We start from the raw sequence: 17,373 nt of genomic DNA, 5'->3' as shown, positions 1-17,373 counted from the left end.
CATGCTTAATGGCTCTACTCCGGAAGACTCGCCTCCAAGACCCACTTAGTCCAGAAATCTGAGTCAATCCATTCTAAATTATATCTATATCTCTACAGACTCGAACAAACTAATAGCCTCATTCCAGGTTCTACCTACCACATCCAGTGACCACAACATCCTTAAATTCACCTTACTTCAATCAAAATGTTCCAATAAATAACCAGAGCCTCATACAGACTCACTCTCAATCACTTTCTTTGATACAAATCTTCTATAACGACTGCATTATGATGTTGAAACAAGAGAGTCGCGGTTCAACTCGGCCAACCTTTGTTCGCAAATACTCATGAATACCAGCTATTTTTAATCTCAAACAAGAGTTGAAGTGTGCACTAAGAACATTCTCCGCCAAACTGTCCAAAAATGTAAGGACTCAGCTGAAGACAAGATATAAAAATAGAATCAAACAACTACTTTCAATGCACAAGCAAGAAGAGGCGGAATTAATGTTGAAAGCACTCATCTCCAAATCATATGGAGAAATTTGGAAAATAATTAATAAATTACCTTCCAATGCTCATCAAACTGTCCTTTTAAACACAATATCTGAGTCAACGTGGACCTCTCACTTTCAAACACTTTTGTTAAAGTCTTCCTCGCAACAAAACATCAATTTCACAACTCAGCCTGACCTAAGACAATTCAAATTTGATACCTTAGACATTCTTATTATAATAAAGAAATTGAGTTCTTCAAGAGCACCAGGACCTGAATAACTTAACAAATGCAATACTAAAATCTAATTCTGAGACTTGACCCTTGCTTCTTGAAACTGTTTTTACAAGAGTGATATAAACTACTAAAATCTCGCCATCCTGGCAGCAGGCTATCATTATACCTATTTTTAAAAAAGGGGATAAGTCTAATCCCGATAATTACAGACCTATAGCCCTATTAGATGCCCCTGGCAACATTTTTGCGAGACTTGTTTTATGTGATTTTACAAAATGGCGCATACAAAATCAATTTATGGACAAAAAACAATCTGGCTTTGTAGCAGGTATTGGTACAGCGCTAAATCTTCTCATATTCTCTATTGTAAAACAACAAGCCATTCAAGCCAAGCAACCTGTCTTTGTGGCTTTTGACTCGGTCTCAAGACACATTTTATGGTCCAAACTTTTTAAAGCAAATTGTCATTTATATATTATTAATCTACCAATTTTATTCAAATACTTCAATTAGAGTAAAATTGACAACCAATTGGCTTTTATCACTGCCAATTAAGACAGACACTGGCCTAAAACAAGGTTGTCTATTTGCCTCAATTCTTTTTAACTTTTATATTAATGATTTAAATCTTGCTTTTGATTCTGTACCTTCATTTCCACTGAAATTGGGTAAGTGCAAAATATCCTACTTGTTATATGCTGACGATCTCATTCTGTTGGACAGAACCCCAATTGGTCTACAGGGAAAGCTTTCTGCTCTCTCTGACTACGCCCTGAAAAATGATCTGGTAATTAATACATCAAAATCCAATATTCTTATTTTTCATCATCAGCGATCCTCGTCAAATTATAAATTTAATTGGAAACTGGGCAAATGCTTGCTACTACAGATACATGAAATCAAATATCTTGGCGTAAACATCACTTCACATCCTTTAGACCAACCTTACAAGGGAGAGCTTGCTTCCAGAATGAGACTACTAGCAATACAAGGAAAAGCACTCCAATCAACCTGTGGAAGATTCTCTCTTTTACCGGCTAGAATATTTTATAATCAAAAAGTTGTACCTATAATTACGTATGGGAATCAAACCAAGACAACTCCAAAATCTGTGAGGTGGGATATCTTGGAGGGTATTTATTGGAAGCACATTCTTCCTGTACCTGTAAGCATCTTATTGCACTCATTGGGTATGGACTTGGTCTTGTCTCCCTCTATGCATCTGTATCCTGGTTAATGCTAGCAAATTATAGAAAATGTCTCATGTCCTCTGATTCATCAGCAAACATGTTTCCTATCCTGGAAAAGATCATTCAGACTCCAATCTTTAAACCGTTGCATGAGTGGAAGCAGGCGTGCCGTGCAATACTATGAAGCTGACATCTCTGAATCCTTGCTATTAGAGGCCCCAGACAAAGCAAAAATCAAATTGTGGAGACAAGATTGGATTGCAACATGTGACAAAATCAATACATACAAAGCTGTTAAAAATGGTTCATTTCAATTAGACCAGTCCGTGTACTACCCCAATTTTTAGTAAAATTTCCAGATCGAAAATATGCTGATTCTTTTTTACGCTTTCGATTTGATTTACTTCCCACAAAGAACAAGCTTGCAACTTACAACAACCTACCTAACTCAGCTAGGGTATGCGGCTATTGCAAACATCTTGATTCAATTGAGACTCCAAGACACCTCATGATAGATTGTTCTTACCTAGCTGACATGAGAACTCGCTACCTCTACAAACATTTTCGTCACCTTACTCTACTAACTAAAGATGAACTATGGTCAACAATATTTAATGCTTCCAATAATTCACTCATAATTGACATTGTACAATTCTTAAGAGAACGGAATCTGTTTCCATTGTACTAGGTTTTTCTTGAAATGATAATAACTAATGCTTAAAATCTCTCTCTGTACGAAATGACATTTATTTACTTTGTGTCCTCTCTGTACATTTCAAGTACCCTGATTATGACATCAACCACTGAAATATAGCTTATGCAACTCATTCAAAGTAATAACAACTGTATGCAATGATCCGAATGATCGCATCACCAACCAACAAGAGATATTGTTGTCTCTATTACCTATATCGATTGTGCGAATGATTAATGTACTTAAATGTATAATGATCTCAAACTGCCGAGAAAGGAAAAAAAGAAATGTAACTTGAAATTACAATGTAATAACAATTGAAAAAGTTGATAACTCAACTAAACCAATATTTCAATAAAAAAAAGATGTTATACATGGTGGGAGACCCACATGATCCCTGAGGTACGCCGCAGGAGACTTGTATGGGATCAGCAGCTGCTGAAGGGGAGAAGACTCTCATTGTACGGTTAGCTAGGAAGGACTGAACCCAGGTAATGGCATCACTTGAGAAATGGGCAGCCGACCTAAGGTAGTTGCATAAGACTGCGTGATCCACCAAGTCAAAGGCTGCAGATAGGTCAAGGAGGAGTAGCATCGCTGATATCCCATTGTCCTTCAACTCGTCAATTTGGGTCTTGAGGTCTATTAAGGCTGTTTCCGTGCCATGTTTTTTTGATGATGCTGCTCAAACAGTAAAGATGTGAGGAAAGCATAATACAAGCCTCTGTGCCTTGACATAGAATTGTCTACATTTCAATCAAGTGGCTTTCCAAAAAACCCATATGCCATCACCTTCCTTTGCTAAAATCGATAACTGGTAAACTGGACTGGAATGCGGATTCAGTCTTCGAAGCACTTAACAGTACTGCTGATTTTGGTGCATTGTTTCCATGCTTCTAAATGGCTTTTATGTGACATTACGCCGCCTCAGTGAATGGGCATACTTTTAACATTGTAAAAATGCTTCTGTTTTGGGAATAAATGCTTCTGATTTGTGAACAGTGTCTACTGATAAACAAGATGAACTGAATGTCTCGGCCAACATTGAAGCACACGGCCATGCTGATGCACAGAAAGCAGCCGCCCCCCACAAAGCCCCGCGCAAAGGGAAAGAAAAATCCGCCGACAAAGAAAAGGGGGGAAAAGATAAAGATAAACTACAGTCTGCCCCAGCCTCCAGGCCCGAGTCTCGGGTAAGAATCACATTATGTTTTAATACTGCAATAGTTATAACATTTTCACGTTCTCCCACCTAAAATACTCCTAGCCCCAATGCATCCCTATGGGAAAATGTGCCACTCCCGATTTCTCTGATTAAATCTCCCTCCCAGGTGAGTCAGAATGTTGCCATGTCTGCAGCAGTGCAAACAGGATCACATGGATTGCTGACACAATTTACGTTATTTTAGCCACGAGATTTGCTTGAGAGATAAACTTGATTTATTCCCAGATAAACTAGATTTATTCCCACACACCATCCTCCTGTCCGCTTTTATTTTCAAAGGTGCCACAATTTAACTTCACGTCAGAAAACGTGCTGTTTGTATCTTTATTTCAATTATTGTTATATATCAAGGAGTTATTTGCACAAATGTAACCCCACTTTCTTCAACTGCAATTCTTTTTTTTAGTGGAGGTAGACAATCCTCACCATCCCCCTCCCTCACCCGATAATTCTCTGGCACATGTGACGGATCAGAGGCTGGTACTTATGGGGCCGAAGGCCTGCCAGCCATCTTGGTAGTACTGGTATCCTTGAACGACTTTGCCATGGTGCTGTGAGAGGAATCTCCCAGGTGAAGCGCAATCCCATGAATTGCTCTTGATGTGCTCCACCACCTGCTAGTGTCTATAGGGGATAGGACCTCTGCACCTGATACCTGTGTGGCCCAAGTTACCCTGCAAGTGCTGCGCACCAGGATCGGACTGGCCTTTAGGGCAATAGGCCAGTGCCCGAATCAAAAACACTAAATGGTAGTGTGGGCCTGTTCTTTTGGTCAACGTGGGCCACTTTCTTTTCCCACGTGGGCCAATTTGATAAGTTACTTAACCATGTGGCTGGTAGTTTTGACCAGTGTTAGTGATTAAATATTCTTTAAAATGCATCACATTTTATTAAAAAGCTCATCCTTGGGTACTACTCATGGTAGAAAAGGAATGAATTGCCATTTGCAACTGTGGGCCACTTCTTTATTGGTGCCCAAGACAATTGTATGCCCCAGTCCGACCCTGCTGCCCAACATTTTTCCCGCAATGCTCATACATCGTTCTTTGGCTGTTCAACTGCTGGCACAATGCCTCCACCTATGTCTATGGTTCTCCACAGGCAAACATGAGAAATTGCGGGTAGCTCATATAGTGTGCTTGCCAATTGATTAAAATCCACCCAAAAAACATGTCTCTTCAGTGTTGGTATGGGAATGATAACATTTACTTGCTTTGCCTCTCAATTGTTTTGGTATTTCTGAACGTACCGTGTGAGTGGTTCTCTTTCTGATGTGATAAACACTTGTGGTTACCTTTTTCCACAAGCGGCTAACCTTTCCCCCAGCAAATATTACACTTAGTGTAGACCTCCTTCTAAATAAGTCAAGAGGGTGTAGGCAAGTCTCACCCTTACACCCGTTTCATACTGATGATAGATGTTATGTTCCTCTGTCTGGTTTCCCATTCTCTCTGCTCTGCGGGTTCGCTCAATTCAGCAATGATATGAATTCATATGATGTGGCATTTATAACGCGCCTGTACACAAGTGTTTCTAGGCGCGACAAGACAAGGCTGGCAGCTTAATGCCATCACTGCTCCCCTTGATGTTTCTCTCTGACAGTTTTATAGTCTTTTGTCTGGTGCCCAGTTGAAGTCAAGTTATGTCAACAAGTGCCACACACTCACTTTTGTATTATAACCTTATTGTCGAAGTTATGGCCCGATAACGACTCCTCCCAAGGTTTATAAGACCATTAACACATGGTGGTAACACCAATTCAAGTTTTTGGAGTTGTTATGGTGAAGTTAAAGAAAAACATGTAGTTTAATATTGCGGAAAGCACACAACACTTGTTATTAAATTAAATGTGAGTTTATTTTGTGATATTTAAATTGTCTTTATAAGGTAAGCATTTTAATTACAAATTTGGTTGAACTAGTTCTAGCAAATATGCTAGTATTCGTGCATTTTTAAAGTGAGGTTGGGTTGTCCTGTTGAAAGAAATCTTGCAGATAAATTGCACTGCTGTTTTTTTATGTAGAAAGATGCTTTCTGATTATTCCCTGGTTGCTTCTAAAGTTAGAATGTCAGGAATGCAGTCCATACCCGTGATATTGACTGCATTCCGCACATTCTGATTGACTGAGAGGAGGTCAATAACGATTTCCATGTACTAATTAAGCTTTATAGATGTAGCCCAAGGACCATAGTGGGAGTTATGGGCCCTGAAGAACAAGTTTAATGAGGTTTACAGGCATATTGCCGCTGATATGGCCTGAGGGTGTGGTCTATAAAGCGATTATACCCGTTAACAAAAAAAGGCAATGTGACTGCATGTACCTGGGATGTTTTCTGGCTTCGTGTTTTAGTGAATAGTGGTCGACCTCCACCAGTAGTCACGATGCCTCAGTCTATGCAGAAGTGGGGGAAGAGTGGCCTCTAGGGAAGGCACCCCAAGGAAAACACTCACGGGGAAGAAAACCCTAAGATCCCGGTGGGATTTTCTGGAGGACTGTGGAGAAGTAGGAGGTGTCAACAGCAATGTCCTTGGAGAATGGTAGGAAGGACAGGTGGAATCCAACAAGGGAGACAAGGAACAGAAGAACTAGGAACGGTCAAAGTCAGGGAAAAGGAGGAAGGCAAGCCAGGAGAAGTAGTTGGCAGCAACAAGGAAGGAAAGTCTAGGAGGGACAGGAATGGGCACGAGGAGCTGGAATGCAAAGTTCCAGGAGAGCGCCCAAAAAGAAGAGGCTAACCTGTGCGTTGCAACGCAGCGCTCATAGCTTCAACAGCAAATTTGAAGTCTGCAGTGATCGTACAAGAGAAACCGGATGTTATGTTGCATTGCACAGCAGCCGCCATCTTGAAATGGGTTAAGATGTCCTATGGCAATCGCCATGTTGAGTGGGGAAACAAGCCCACTTTCTCCAGAGTGACTAGTGGACATGGAGCTGCTAATGCGTTATAACACTGGAGGTTGCTGGAAAATGGCTAGCTTCCAGCAACCATGTACAAATGTGACGAGGAAGGAGCAACAGGGCTTAGAAACAAGCTGGGCTGCGTCTGCCCTGTGAAGACTGAAAGGGGACAGATGGCCGCTGCCCCACCCTAACATGGTAAGGAGCGGGGAACAGGTGATTTCTGTGCCCAGGTTGCATCAGTCAGGTGCAACCTGGGCGAGGAGGAGAGTGGTGTTGGCAGGGGGTCCTTTGCCTACACCCTAAGAAGCTAAGGAATGAAGGTGAGTTATTTTCGGTCTATGGGCCGCTTCTGTCAGTTGCAGCCCATGCAATGAACAGACTGGCACAGCGTTCCTGTGACCAGAGGGAGTGTCGTGCTGACAGCATGGCTATCAGTGCAGCACTCCTGATGTGTGAGGGTGCCCAGCACTGAGATCCCTTCCTTCAGTGTTAGTACCCCGGCAAAATGGCAAGGGTTTCCTCATTGGCCATTTTCCGGGGCATAATGATTTTCTGACTGATACCGGATCGTATAACCTGGAAATTGGCTGATGGGGGAGTGCCAGGTCACTCCCGTGGGGTATAATATGGAGTAAACAACATGTATCTACTCTTTCTGAAAGTGTTTTTCCAACAGTTCTGGAAAGATGTCTTCATTTTGCTTCAGCCAGTGGAGTTTTCTATCCCTGGACCTATCTATTTAATCATGTCAAAATTGGTGGTCACTCTCTAACAGGCAAGAATTAAGTAATACATGCTTTGGTAGCCAGTCATAATGTCGAATGCAAAAAGTCAAATTCAAAAATGTGGAAGAAAAACATTTTTTAAAAAAAATGTGAATGTTTTTTTTTTAGTTGTATGTTTTTTTGGCTTTAGCTAGTAAAAATAAACGGGGGTTGGGGGAACCCCCCCATTAAACATTTTTTTAAAAAAACAAAACACATTTGAAATTTTTTTTGTGACATTTTTGCATTCGACTTTTTTGAATTCGACTTATTCACTATAAACCCCATGCTTTCACTAAGGAGCCCCATTTCTCCAGCATTGGATCTTTCATAGATTCACATGCTGTGAATATTGCTCGTCGTCAGGCCAGGAATCCTAGGCAACATAGAGCAGTTCAAACTTAAACTGACACTTTAAGTCAATTTTGTGCTCTAGTACAGCCATTTTGGGTCATAGTGCCCACAATCAATAGGAACACCTCCCTTAGCTCCTCCCCTGTTGGTCATCTTCAGATCTTTTACTGCACGTTCCTGTTGGGAATCTTCAAATATTCTCTGTTCAAGTAATCTTTTAAAATCAACTTTTATCACAAATTCAATGAAAAATCTACTTTGAATCGATTGTTTCCTCCCATGTACTCCTCATCTTTATTATTGGTTATCCAGCTTCAGCTGCTTTGGAGAAAAAGAATTCGGCAGAGGGCGCTGTGTGTCGATTCGATGTCCCTCGAGGGCCTCTGTCTCGAGGATGATGTCATCAAAGGCATATGTAGCACGCTCAGGGCACGTTGGCTCCTGTTCTGTTTTTCTGCAAATGCTTTAGCTTCGATGAATACGGCGCGCTTCTTCACTTTCGTGACGACTTCGTTATTTTGAAAGAGAATCAAGAAAATGTCTTTTTCGTCAACACCAACAACCCCGAAGACCGGGTCAAAAAGTGTCATGATTGTGGGTCAAAAATGTAATTGAATATGTTTGTGATGTCACAGGGTAGACCATAACACCTCGGACTGCTCCAAGTGCCAGTAGATGACAGGAAAGGCTTGTAGGAACGAAAGGGGAAATTGAAGGTAGGTTGAATCCCTAAATCTCCTATCCCGGCCAAAAAACCTTAAACCGACAAGTCGAGAGGCGAAGAAGGTTAAGCGGTCAAAATCGAGGAGTGGCTGTCATCACTCATCATCCGCAAAGAAGTCTAAGAGACGGCACCATAGGTCACCTTCTTCGACTTCATCATCGAACGCTTCCCCTGAGAGGGTATATTGCCTAACAAAAAAATCCACTCCGGCTGAGTGGGAGGCCTTCAGAGCAGAGATGCTCAAAATATTTGAAAAACAGATCACTTGAATCCATGCTCCTACCGTGCCTTTGAAAGAAACCGGGAAGGAAAGGGCTTGACCTAAATCCTGCGTGCCTTAGAGCCAGGGACGAAGACCCGATCCACATGATGTAACATCGAAGGATCAGTTGAGCCGAAAGCTTAAGTCGAGTTTGTCGACTCCATCAACACCTTCGACGCCAGTGGCACCTTCGACCCCAGCCAAACCCTCGACGTTGACTTCGACGCCGAAGGCATCAGCGCCAGCTGCGCCATCATTGCTAGCTGCGCCATCAACGCCGAGCAACCCACCAAAACCTATGGCGCCAATGAAAAAACTTTTGATGACTCCTCCAGCGTTGAATCCATTGTTTGTAAAACCCCTCATACCTGAGAAAACATATGTACCTCTACAAAGAAAAGACTATTTATGGGAAGGATGAACAATCATATGACGAGGCTCCATGTGGCCTCCAATATGGTACACCAAATGTACCATAGAGTTTTATAGCAGAGGAGTCAAGGTTGAGAGACCTCTATGACAACCTACAGACAGCGAGTCTTGTGGGCACCTCACCTGAGTTGGAGTTTGGGAAACCAGAGGCTAAAGGAGCATTCTGATGCATCCTACAGACAACTCATGTCCAAGATAGTGGACAATTAACAAGGGGGATCCTTGGAGTCCCTCTGCCAGACATTAGTCCTGGTTGCGAGAGACTTACCCGGAGTCTTTAGCTCACTATCTTTCACAGAGAAGAAATATCCTAAACATATCAGTCTTTGTCCTGCCCTGGGGCAGTCCAGCACCGAAATGCTAGGCAATTCTCCTCTGAACAAGAGTACCAACAGCATCCCCAGACACGTGTTTCGGTCTGGTTGGACCTCATCAGTAGGGAGGAGCTGTGCATCTCTAAGAATAGTGAGCAAGGGGTCCACGTCTGGATTACCCTAGTAATTTAGGGTGAGACCCAAAGTTACTTGCATATGCAAATTAACAAGGGGGGTCCTGGGAGTCCCTCTGCCAGACATTAGTCCTGGTTGCGAGAGACTTACCCAGAGTCGTTCGTTTTCAAGCTGTTGATAACATGTAAGATCTAACAGCTGCCGATTACATTCCAATACATAGTCTGCCCGATTAAGGAGAATAATCGCTCCACCTTTGTCCGCCTTGCGGATAACTATTTCCTGATTATTTAGCAGATTCTTCATAGCTAAACTTTCAGCAGTACTCATATTGTGGAAAGTAGTCTTACTGTTCGTCTGCTCCATTTTCTCTAAATCTTTGAGTACCCTATGTTCGAAAACTTTGGCCTCAGAACTGTGTGTGCCACTCGGAGCGCAAAAGTTAGATTTGTTTTGGAGGCCTGATTCAGAAGTTTCTGTCACATGAGCGTTATTCTGGAAGAAACGATATAAATTAATTTTTCTCATAAATTGATGGAATTCTTGTTGAAATCGGAGTGGGTTATGTAAGTTGGTAGACACGAAACTCACACCCCTTTCGAGCAATCTCATTTCGATCTGTGTTGGAACATAGGAGGAGAGATTCACCACAATGCCTGCATACTCCTTGTCACTCTGGGTTCTAAGTCCCAGGCCTCTGGGCTTCTCGCTAAAAAAGGTTTACCAGTGCCCCTATTAGCAAGAGTGCCTCTGGCTTGACCTCGGTTTGTATTGTTTCTACCTCTGAAATTATTCCCTCTGATGCTGACAGACAACACAGTGGCCATGTACTACCTCAGCAAGAGAGGAGGTGTAGGGTCACTACCGCTGTGCAGAGAGGCAATGCAGCTCTGCTACTGGGCAATTCAAGATAACACAGCGGCGGACGCTCTGAGCAGGCAGAGCACAGTCTCCCACTAGTGGGAACTAGCTCAGGAAGTCCTTCAAGAGATCTTCACCCTTTGGGGAACCCCTCAAGTTGATCTGTTCGCGACCGCTCACAACCTGAAGTGCGAACTGAACTGCTTCCATGAATTTTCCCAAGAGGAGCTCTTGGAGACACGTTTGTAGTGGACTGGGAATTTCCACTCCTGTATGCGTTTCTTCCAGTCCCCGTCATTCCCCATGTGATCAGCAGGTTGAGAAAGTTCCGGAAAACACATGATCCTAATTACCCCAGATTGTGGCAGGAGGACATGCTACCCAGACCTTCTGGACATGTCCATCTGTCCTCCAGTACGTCTTCCACTAAAAGGACCTTCTCTCGCGAGGGAGGGTCGAGTTCTCCATCCAGAGGTCAAAACACTCAACCTTCACACTTGGTTTATGAAAGGCTGAGATACAAGGATTGGGAGCTCCTGGATGACGTAATGGAGATCTTGCTTTCGGCCAGAAGGCCAGCAACAAAGTCTTTGTACCGTTGCTGTTGGAATAAATTCTGCAACTAGTGCAGAGAGAAGAATGTAGATCCTTTTCTATGTAGAACACTGGATGTTTTATCCTTTCTGCTATCTTTAGCCAATCTTGGGCTCTAGATTGGTACTATTAAGGGATATTTGGCTGTGATGTCCATCTTTAAGCGCTCGTCAGAGGGATGTTCATACTTCAAAATTCCACTGGTGACACAGTTTCTGAATGGGCTCACCAATGTGTTCCCCCCCCATCTCCGTTCCAGGTGCCAGTTTGGGATCTTAATTTGGTTCTAAAATGTCTAATGTGTTCACCCTTTGAACCTTTACACTCATGTCCCTTAAGGTTGTTAACCTTTTAAACCATTCTATTGGTAGCTCTAACATCAGCCGGTAGAGTGAGCGAGTTGCAGGTACTTTTTGTCCAAGCCACCCTTTACTATCTTCCACAAGGATAGCGTTGTTCTAAGGGTTAAACCTTCATTTTTACCCAAAATCATTTCTGATTTCCACATAGGACAAAAAAATGTTTGTCTTTTTTCTACCCCCCCTCATCCTAGCAAGGAAGAGGCGAGGTTACATACGTTGGACCCTTGTAGAGCTTTAAGCTTTTATATATCTAGACTGTCAAAACTCTGTATTGATGATCAACTTTTCATTGGCTATACGGGCCACAAACTGGGTCATGCTGTTACTAAACAGACCATATCCAGATGGGTCATTCTGGGAATTTCAGAATGTTACAGGCTGGTAGGGAAGGATCCTCCTGAAGGTTTAAGGACCCATTCCACCAGGGGCATGGCTACTTCTACAGCCCGGTAAAGGGGTGTACCGATAAAAAGTATTTGTGAAGCAGCAACGTGGTCTACTATACACATGTTCACAAAGCATTACTGCCTGGAATCTTCCCTTGGTCAGGATGGTAGCTTTGGAAAAGCAGTCCTGCACTTGGTTCATGAAAACCATTAAAATCGAATTCTACTCCCTCCACCAAACCAAACACTGCTTAGATAAGGAATACGTGGGAAGACACAATCCATTCGAAGAACAAGTTATTTACTCCTGGTAACGTTCTTTCTGCTGGATTTTCCTCCCACGTATACCTCATTGCCCTCCTAACCTACCCCACAGTAGAATTTCCCATGCTATTACAGCTTTCGTTTCTTCACGGCTGAATACGGTCTTTCCCGTGGTTATGCAGGTATTTCTAATGTAAGGGAAAAAACAGAACTGAAGTCAATGGGTGCTGTGTAGGCTATATATACTATATATGTTTTCGATGACATCATCCTCGAGACAGAGGCCCTCGAGGGACATCGAAGCTGGATAGCGCATATCAAAGATGAGGAGTACATGGGAGGAGCATCCAGTTGAAAGAACGTTACCAGGGGTAAGTAACTTGTTCACCTTTGGACGAATCATCGACAACCAGCGCTGATGGCGACACTGCAGAGTCCGTAGACCGTTCCCGCTGCCGGTAATCTTAAACGTTTTATTGTCTGCACAGTTGCGCCTACCTCATGGCCAAGTCCACAAGGAAGAACCTCTTAAAGGCCTGTGCCCGCTTTGGGCTGAAAAACATCTACATCGAAGACCACCACAATGGCTGTCTTTGTCTTCACCCGCATCATGTAATCCAAGACTGCCAGACTTGCCAGTCTTTCTCCAACAATACGTCACTGGCGTCTCGTTGCGTGGCTCTAGGATGCCGGCGGTGCCTCTGACTCTGCTTTTGTACAGTCCCTTGTCTCTCTGTGGCATGACAGGAATGCCCAGTGAACCACCTCTAGCAAGTGGTCTAGATCGCATTAGGTCAATAGGAAGAAGCATAGGGATGCTTCAGACGATGAGCTGAGATAATCTCACAAAGACCGGTCATTGCCCTAAGTCAGTGCGCAGGCGGTCTCTAAGTAAAAGAGCAGCCATAGCATTTTCCCTCGACCTGCAGAGGCAACGCCTTCAGGCAAATCCACTTCTAAGTCTAGTGACCAGTCTTCGTAGTCGATCGTCGAATCTACACCGTTGACGTCATCTTTGAAAGCGGCTCCAAGTAAGTCTTTGTCGACGCCATCATCTTCTTCCAAATTGTCCACACTGAAACCAGCTACACCGTCCATGAGTGCCCCACTGTCTAGACCATTGATCACAATGACATCGAGCAAGCAGGCTTCCCCGTCGATGAAGACATCGCCAATGCCTGCAACTGCCACAACTATATTGTACCCTCGTTGACGGCAAAAACAGTATCTTCCTGCTTTGTCACGACTACAGCACCATTGATTATTAGAATCACTTCTGACACCTCCACCAACACAGTGTCAGCACTAGCTATGCTCCTTCGGTCCTCATATCCAGACCTTGGAGTGGGGCCTCTTCCAGAGGGGACCGTCATAGTGGAGCCGAGTCTCTTTTCCTCTGAAGAATTGTAGGACCAGGATGTGGATCCTGTTATGTCACCTTCCTCGTCCCCGCTATTCGAGGCACCTCCTCCTAGGAAGCAGCCTAGTTAACCACATGGTAAAGCAAGCCTCATAAAGCTGCCAATATTGCCACCATTGCACCGTCCCCCTACAGGGGACAGCGTGCCTCTGGTGCAGCCAGCTCAACTACCTCCTCCACAAAGGAACTTGTCAATGGACATTTTAACAACCCTCACTGCACTGTTGGCTACATTGGACCAAAGGCACCCAGCACCAATTCCCGTTCCTCCACAGCAGCCTTCTGCAGACGTTCCAGGGAGGATAACGCTGTGCAACCTCCAAGAAGGGTCAAACACCAGCCAAAGCCCTGGCAGCTGTCTGAGACAAGGACGGACAGTAATCCAGAAGACCTGGACAATGTGGCTTTAACGCATACATCCCATACTGACGATTTTGAAGACTTTGTCCCAGCTGACGGGGAGCCTGATGACGTCCCAATCAAGGATTCCATGGTCTCATGGGCAGAGCGGCCTGGATGTTCGGCCCTACCCCTAAGGAGCAACACAACACAAGGGCAGTGTTTTATATCAGCGGAGGGAACAGCAAAGAAAGTCTGTCATGTCCATCCTGCTTTTCTAGGAGGTCGGGGAGGATGGCCTAGTTACCTTGGCGCATCCCGCTACTGCTCCTGCTAAAAAGTACAGTTTTTACAAAAAATACAGGGCCCAAACAGTGTCCCTGCTTGCCTCCGCACTCAACCTTTGACAGACTCGATTATCTCTGCTGCGCCAGGAAGAGGTCTTCCTGCTCTATTCCTCTGGATAAGGAAGGTAAATGCCTGGAAGCCTTTGCCAAAAAGATCATAGCTACCACAGCCACGACTATCAGGGCTGCTAACGCCATGGCCATTCTCACACAACATGATCGCGAGTTGTGGTATAAACTGGGCCCCATCCTAGAGTTTCTGCCCGACAACAAGAAACAAGTGGCAATGAACATTTTCTGAGAGGGTGAATTGACATCAGACAGACCATGCCATTACAGTGTCAGTGGACATCGTCAACATTGGATGTCGCCAGCTTGGCAATAGGGCGGTTCTTCGCTGACCATATTGGCTAAAGGCCACAGATTTCAAACCCGATGTCCAATTCCAGGTCGTAGACATGCCTTTTGATGGCATGGACCTATTTGGGAGGAAGGTTGATGAGGTCTTGCTCTCTATAAAAACAGACACAGAGGTCGCTCGATCCTTGGGCGTGCTACAGCAAAGGCACCAGTCCTTTTGCACTGGAAAAGGGCATTCTGGTAGAACTTTGTGGGACAACCGCTCTACATACCAGTCATCATCTTCATAAAGGTCACCTTACTCCTCAGGGGACCAGTACAGAAGAAAGTTCCAGTCTTATATAAGCTCACAGTGCCACCGTTGCTCTTCCCAATTAAGGGGCCTATCCGCCAAGCAACCATGAACAGCCCAGGGCCTTGTCCTCCTGCTTCAGCACCCCAGTGGGAGGATGACTGTCAAGATTTGTCAAAGAATGGAAGAACATCACATCCAACAAATGGATGCTCTCCCTTCTCCTGCAGGGTCACTCGCTGGCGTTTGTACACTTCCCACCGAACATTCAACCCGAGCACAAGCCTCAGAAGTTACGGCATCTCTTGCTGCAAGTAGTGCGCTCATTACTGGCCAAAGGGGCAGTGGAAAATGTGCCAAAGGACGAACTGGTGACAGGAATCTACTCTTGCTACTTCCTGGTAAGAAAAAAGGCATTGCACAACAAATCTGGGGCTTGGAGAACAATGTTAGATCTAAGGGTACTCCACAAATTCCTAAAAGTGTAAATATTTTGCATGGTGATGCTGCAGCAGGTTCTATCTCGGCTGCAACAGGGAGATTTCTTGGTGTCCCTCGACCTCGAGGATGCTTATTTGCACAACCCTATTTGCCACTCACACCAGCGTGGCCTTCACTTCGTAGTGGCAGGAGTGCACTATCAATTCAAGGACCTACCCTTCGGCCTGCGATAAACTTCATGGATGTTTACCAAGTGTCTTGCTCCAGTAGTGGCTCATCTAAGGCGAAGGGGTATCCACGTATACCCATACCTAGATGACTGGTTGGTGAGAGCCCCCTCCTATCCACTGGCGCAAGTCAGCACAGCGTCCACCATCCAGTGTCTACAACAGCTCGGATTCTCCATAAACTACCCAAATGCGCCTAATTCTATCAAGACAGACGCTCTACTTTGGAGCGAAACTCGACACCTAAACCTGCATCGCTAGATCCTCGGACGAAAGGGATTGTACCGTTTCTGGACAAGGTACACTGCCTCAGCAGTGCTTAGACGACCCCAGTCTGCAATTGCAAGTCATTGCTGGGGATGATGTCATAATGCATCCCCTTGATCACTCACTGCAGGCTGCATATGCGGCCGGTGCAAGAATTCCTGGATGCCCGATGGACCGCGGTCCTGGGACGAACGTATCATTCTGATGCAAGCGTTCATACGGAGTCTTTGCTGGTGGTCAGTGAGGGAGCATCTGGTGAAGGGTGCGCCATTCACGCTGCCGGAACATCAGGTCACCCTCACGACAGACACATTCTTGGAGGGCTTGGGCGCCCACTGTCAGGACAAACTCACAAGAGGCATTGGGAGCCTACACATCAATCTGCTGGAGTTACGGGCGATATTTTTGGCCCTTAGGTCCCTCCTCCCCCTGCTGGTACGGGTCTACACTGACAATACAACATTATTGTTTTATGTCCGCAAACAGGGGGGAACTATGTTCCATCAGCTATCCAAGGAAGCTCAAGCTCTCTGGCACTGGGCTTTGCAGCACTATATGTTTCTCATTCTGCTCCATCTGCCGGGAATTCAGAGTACTCTAGCCGACTCCACTAGCAGGGAGTTGCGCTCTTGCCACGAGTGGGAGCTGCACGAAGATCAACGACATCTGTTGTTCCAGACTTGGTGCACACCAGGGACCGACCGGTTTGCCACCTGTCACAACAATCTGTGCTGGAGCTTTGGAAGCCGATTTCTGCATCCAGAAAGCTTGGCGGGATGCCTTTGCATTTCCATGGGAAGATAAGTTCCGGTATGCATTCCCTCCTATCCTGCTGGTGCCTCGAATCCTACACACCTTGGGCTATATCGGTGCAAACTGATATTTGTGGCCCCTGTGTAGATGAGACAGTTTTGGTTCGTCGACCTCTTGGCCCTCGCCTCAGCTGCTCCTCAAATTCAATCCGCATCAGGGGGAAGTGCTGCGATTTCCAGATACAACCGTTCCACAGGCACACCATCCCTGTGGTCTCGCCGGCTAGTGAAGGAATTCCTCTGTGTGGTGTTTAGGTCTTTTCCACCAGTCCTTCGCCCGGCTCCAGTGTGGGAATTAAATGTGCTACTCTCAAAGCTCATGAAACCCCCTTTTGAGCCTATGCACAAGGCATCCATCAAGCATCTTTCCTGGAGGCTGCTTTCTTGGTGGCTATAACATCGGCCAGAAGAGTGGGTGAGATACAGGCGTTTTCCTGCTAACGGCCTTATTTAATGTTTCACAAGGAGAAGGCTATCCTTCGCACTAACCCGACGTTGATGCCTAAGGTGCCGTCCTCATTCCACTTGAATCAGCCAGTTGTTCTATCAGTTTTCTTCAGCACTCCAACGTCCCCAGTGGACCAGGCACTGCACATGCTGAATGTGATGCGAACCCTCAAGTACTATGTTGAACGTACCAAGTCATTCCATTCAATGGATCAATTGTTTGTGGGAAGGCTCTGTCTAAGT

The 17,373-nt window shown here is 44.9% G+C and overlaps 1 protein-coding gene across 2 annotated transcripts in view; it reads left to right on the top strand.

The window, feature by feature from the left end:
- Positions 1-17,373, top strand: part of ADGB (androglobin) — a 2,161,023-nt gene that overhangs the window by 1,861,776 nt on the left and 281,874 nt on the right. For both annotated transcript variants that reach the window (XM_069606692.1, XM_069606693.1), the window contains one exon: positions 3,601-3,791. In XM_069606692.1, coding sequence (XP_069462793.1) covers positions 3,601-3,791 — 191 coding nt within the window. The remainder of the gene's footprint in view (positions 1-3,600; positions 3,792-17,373) is intronic.

The sequence above is a fragment of the Ambystoma mexicanum genome, chromosome 4p, assembly GCF_040938575.1.
Source record: "Ambystoma mexicanum isolate Mex_15411 chromosome 4p, UKY_AmexF1_1, whole genome shotgun sequence".
Classification (NCBI taxonomy): domain Eukaryota; kingdom Metazoa; phylum Chordata; class Amphibia; order Caudata; family Ambystomatidae; genus Ambystoma; species Ambystoma mexicanum.
Note: the sequence above shows the minus strand (reverse complement) of the source record. Positions and strands in the feature narration are given on the sequence as shown.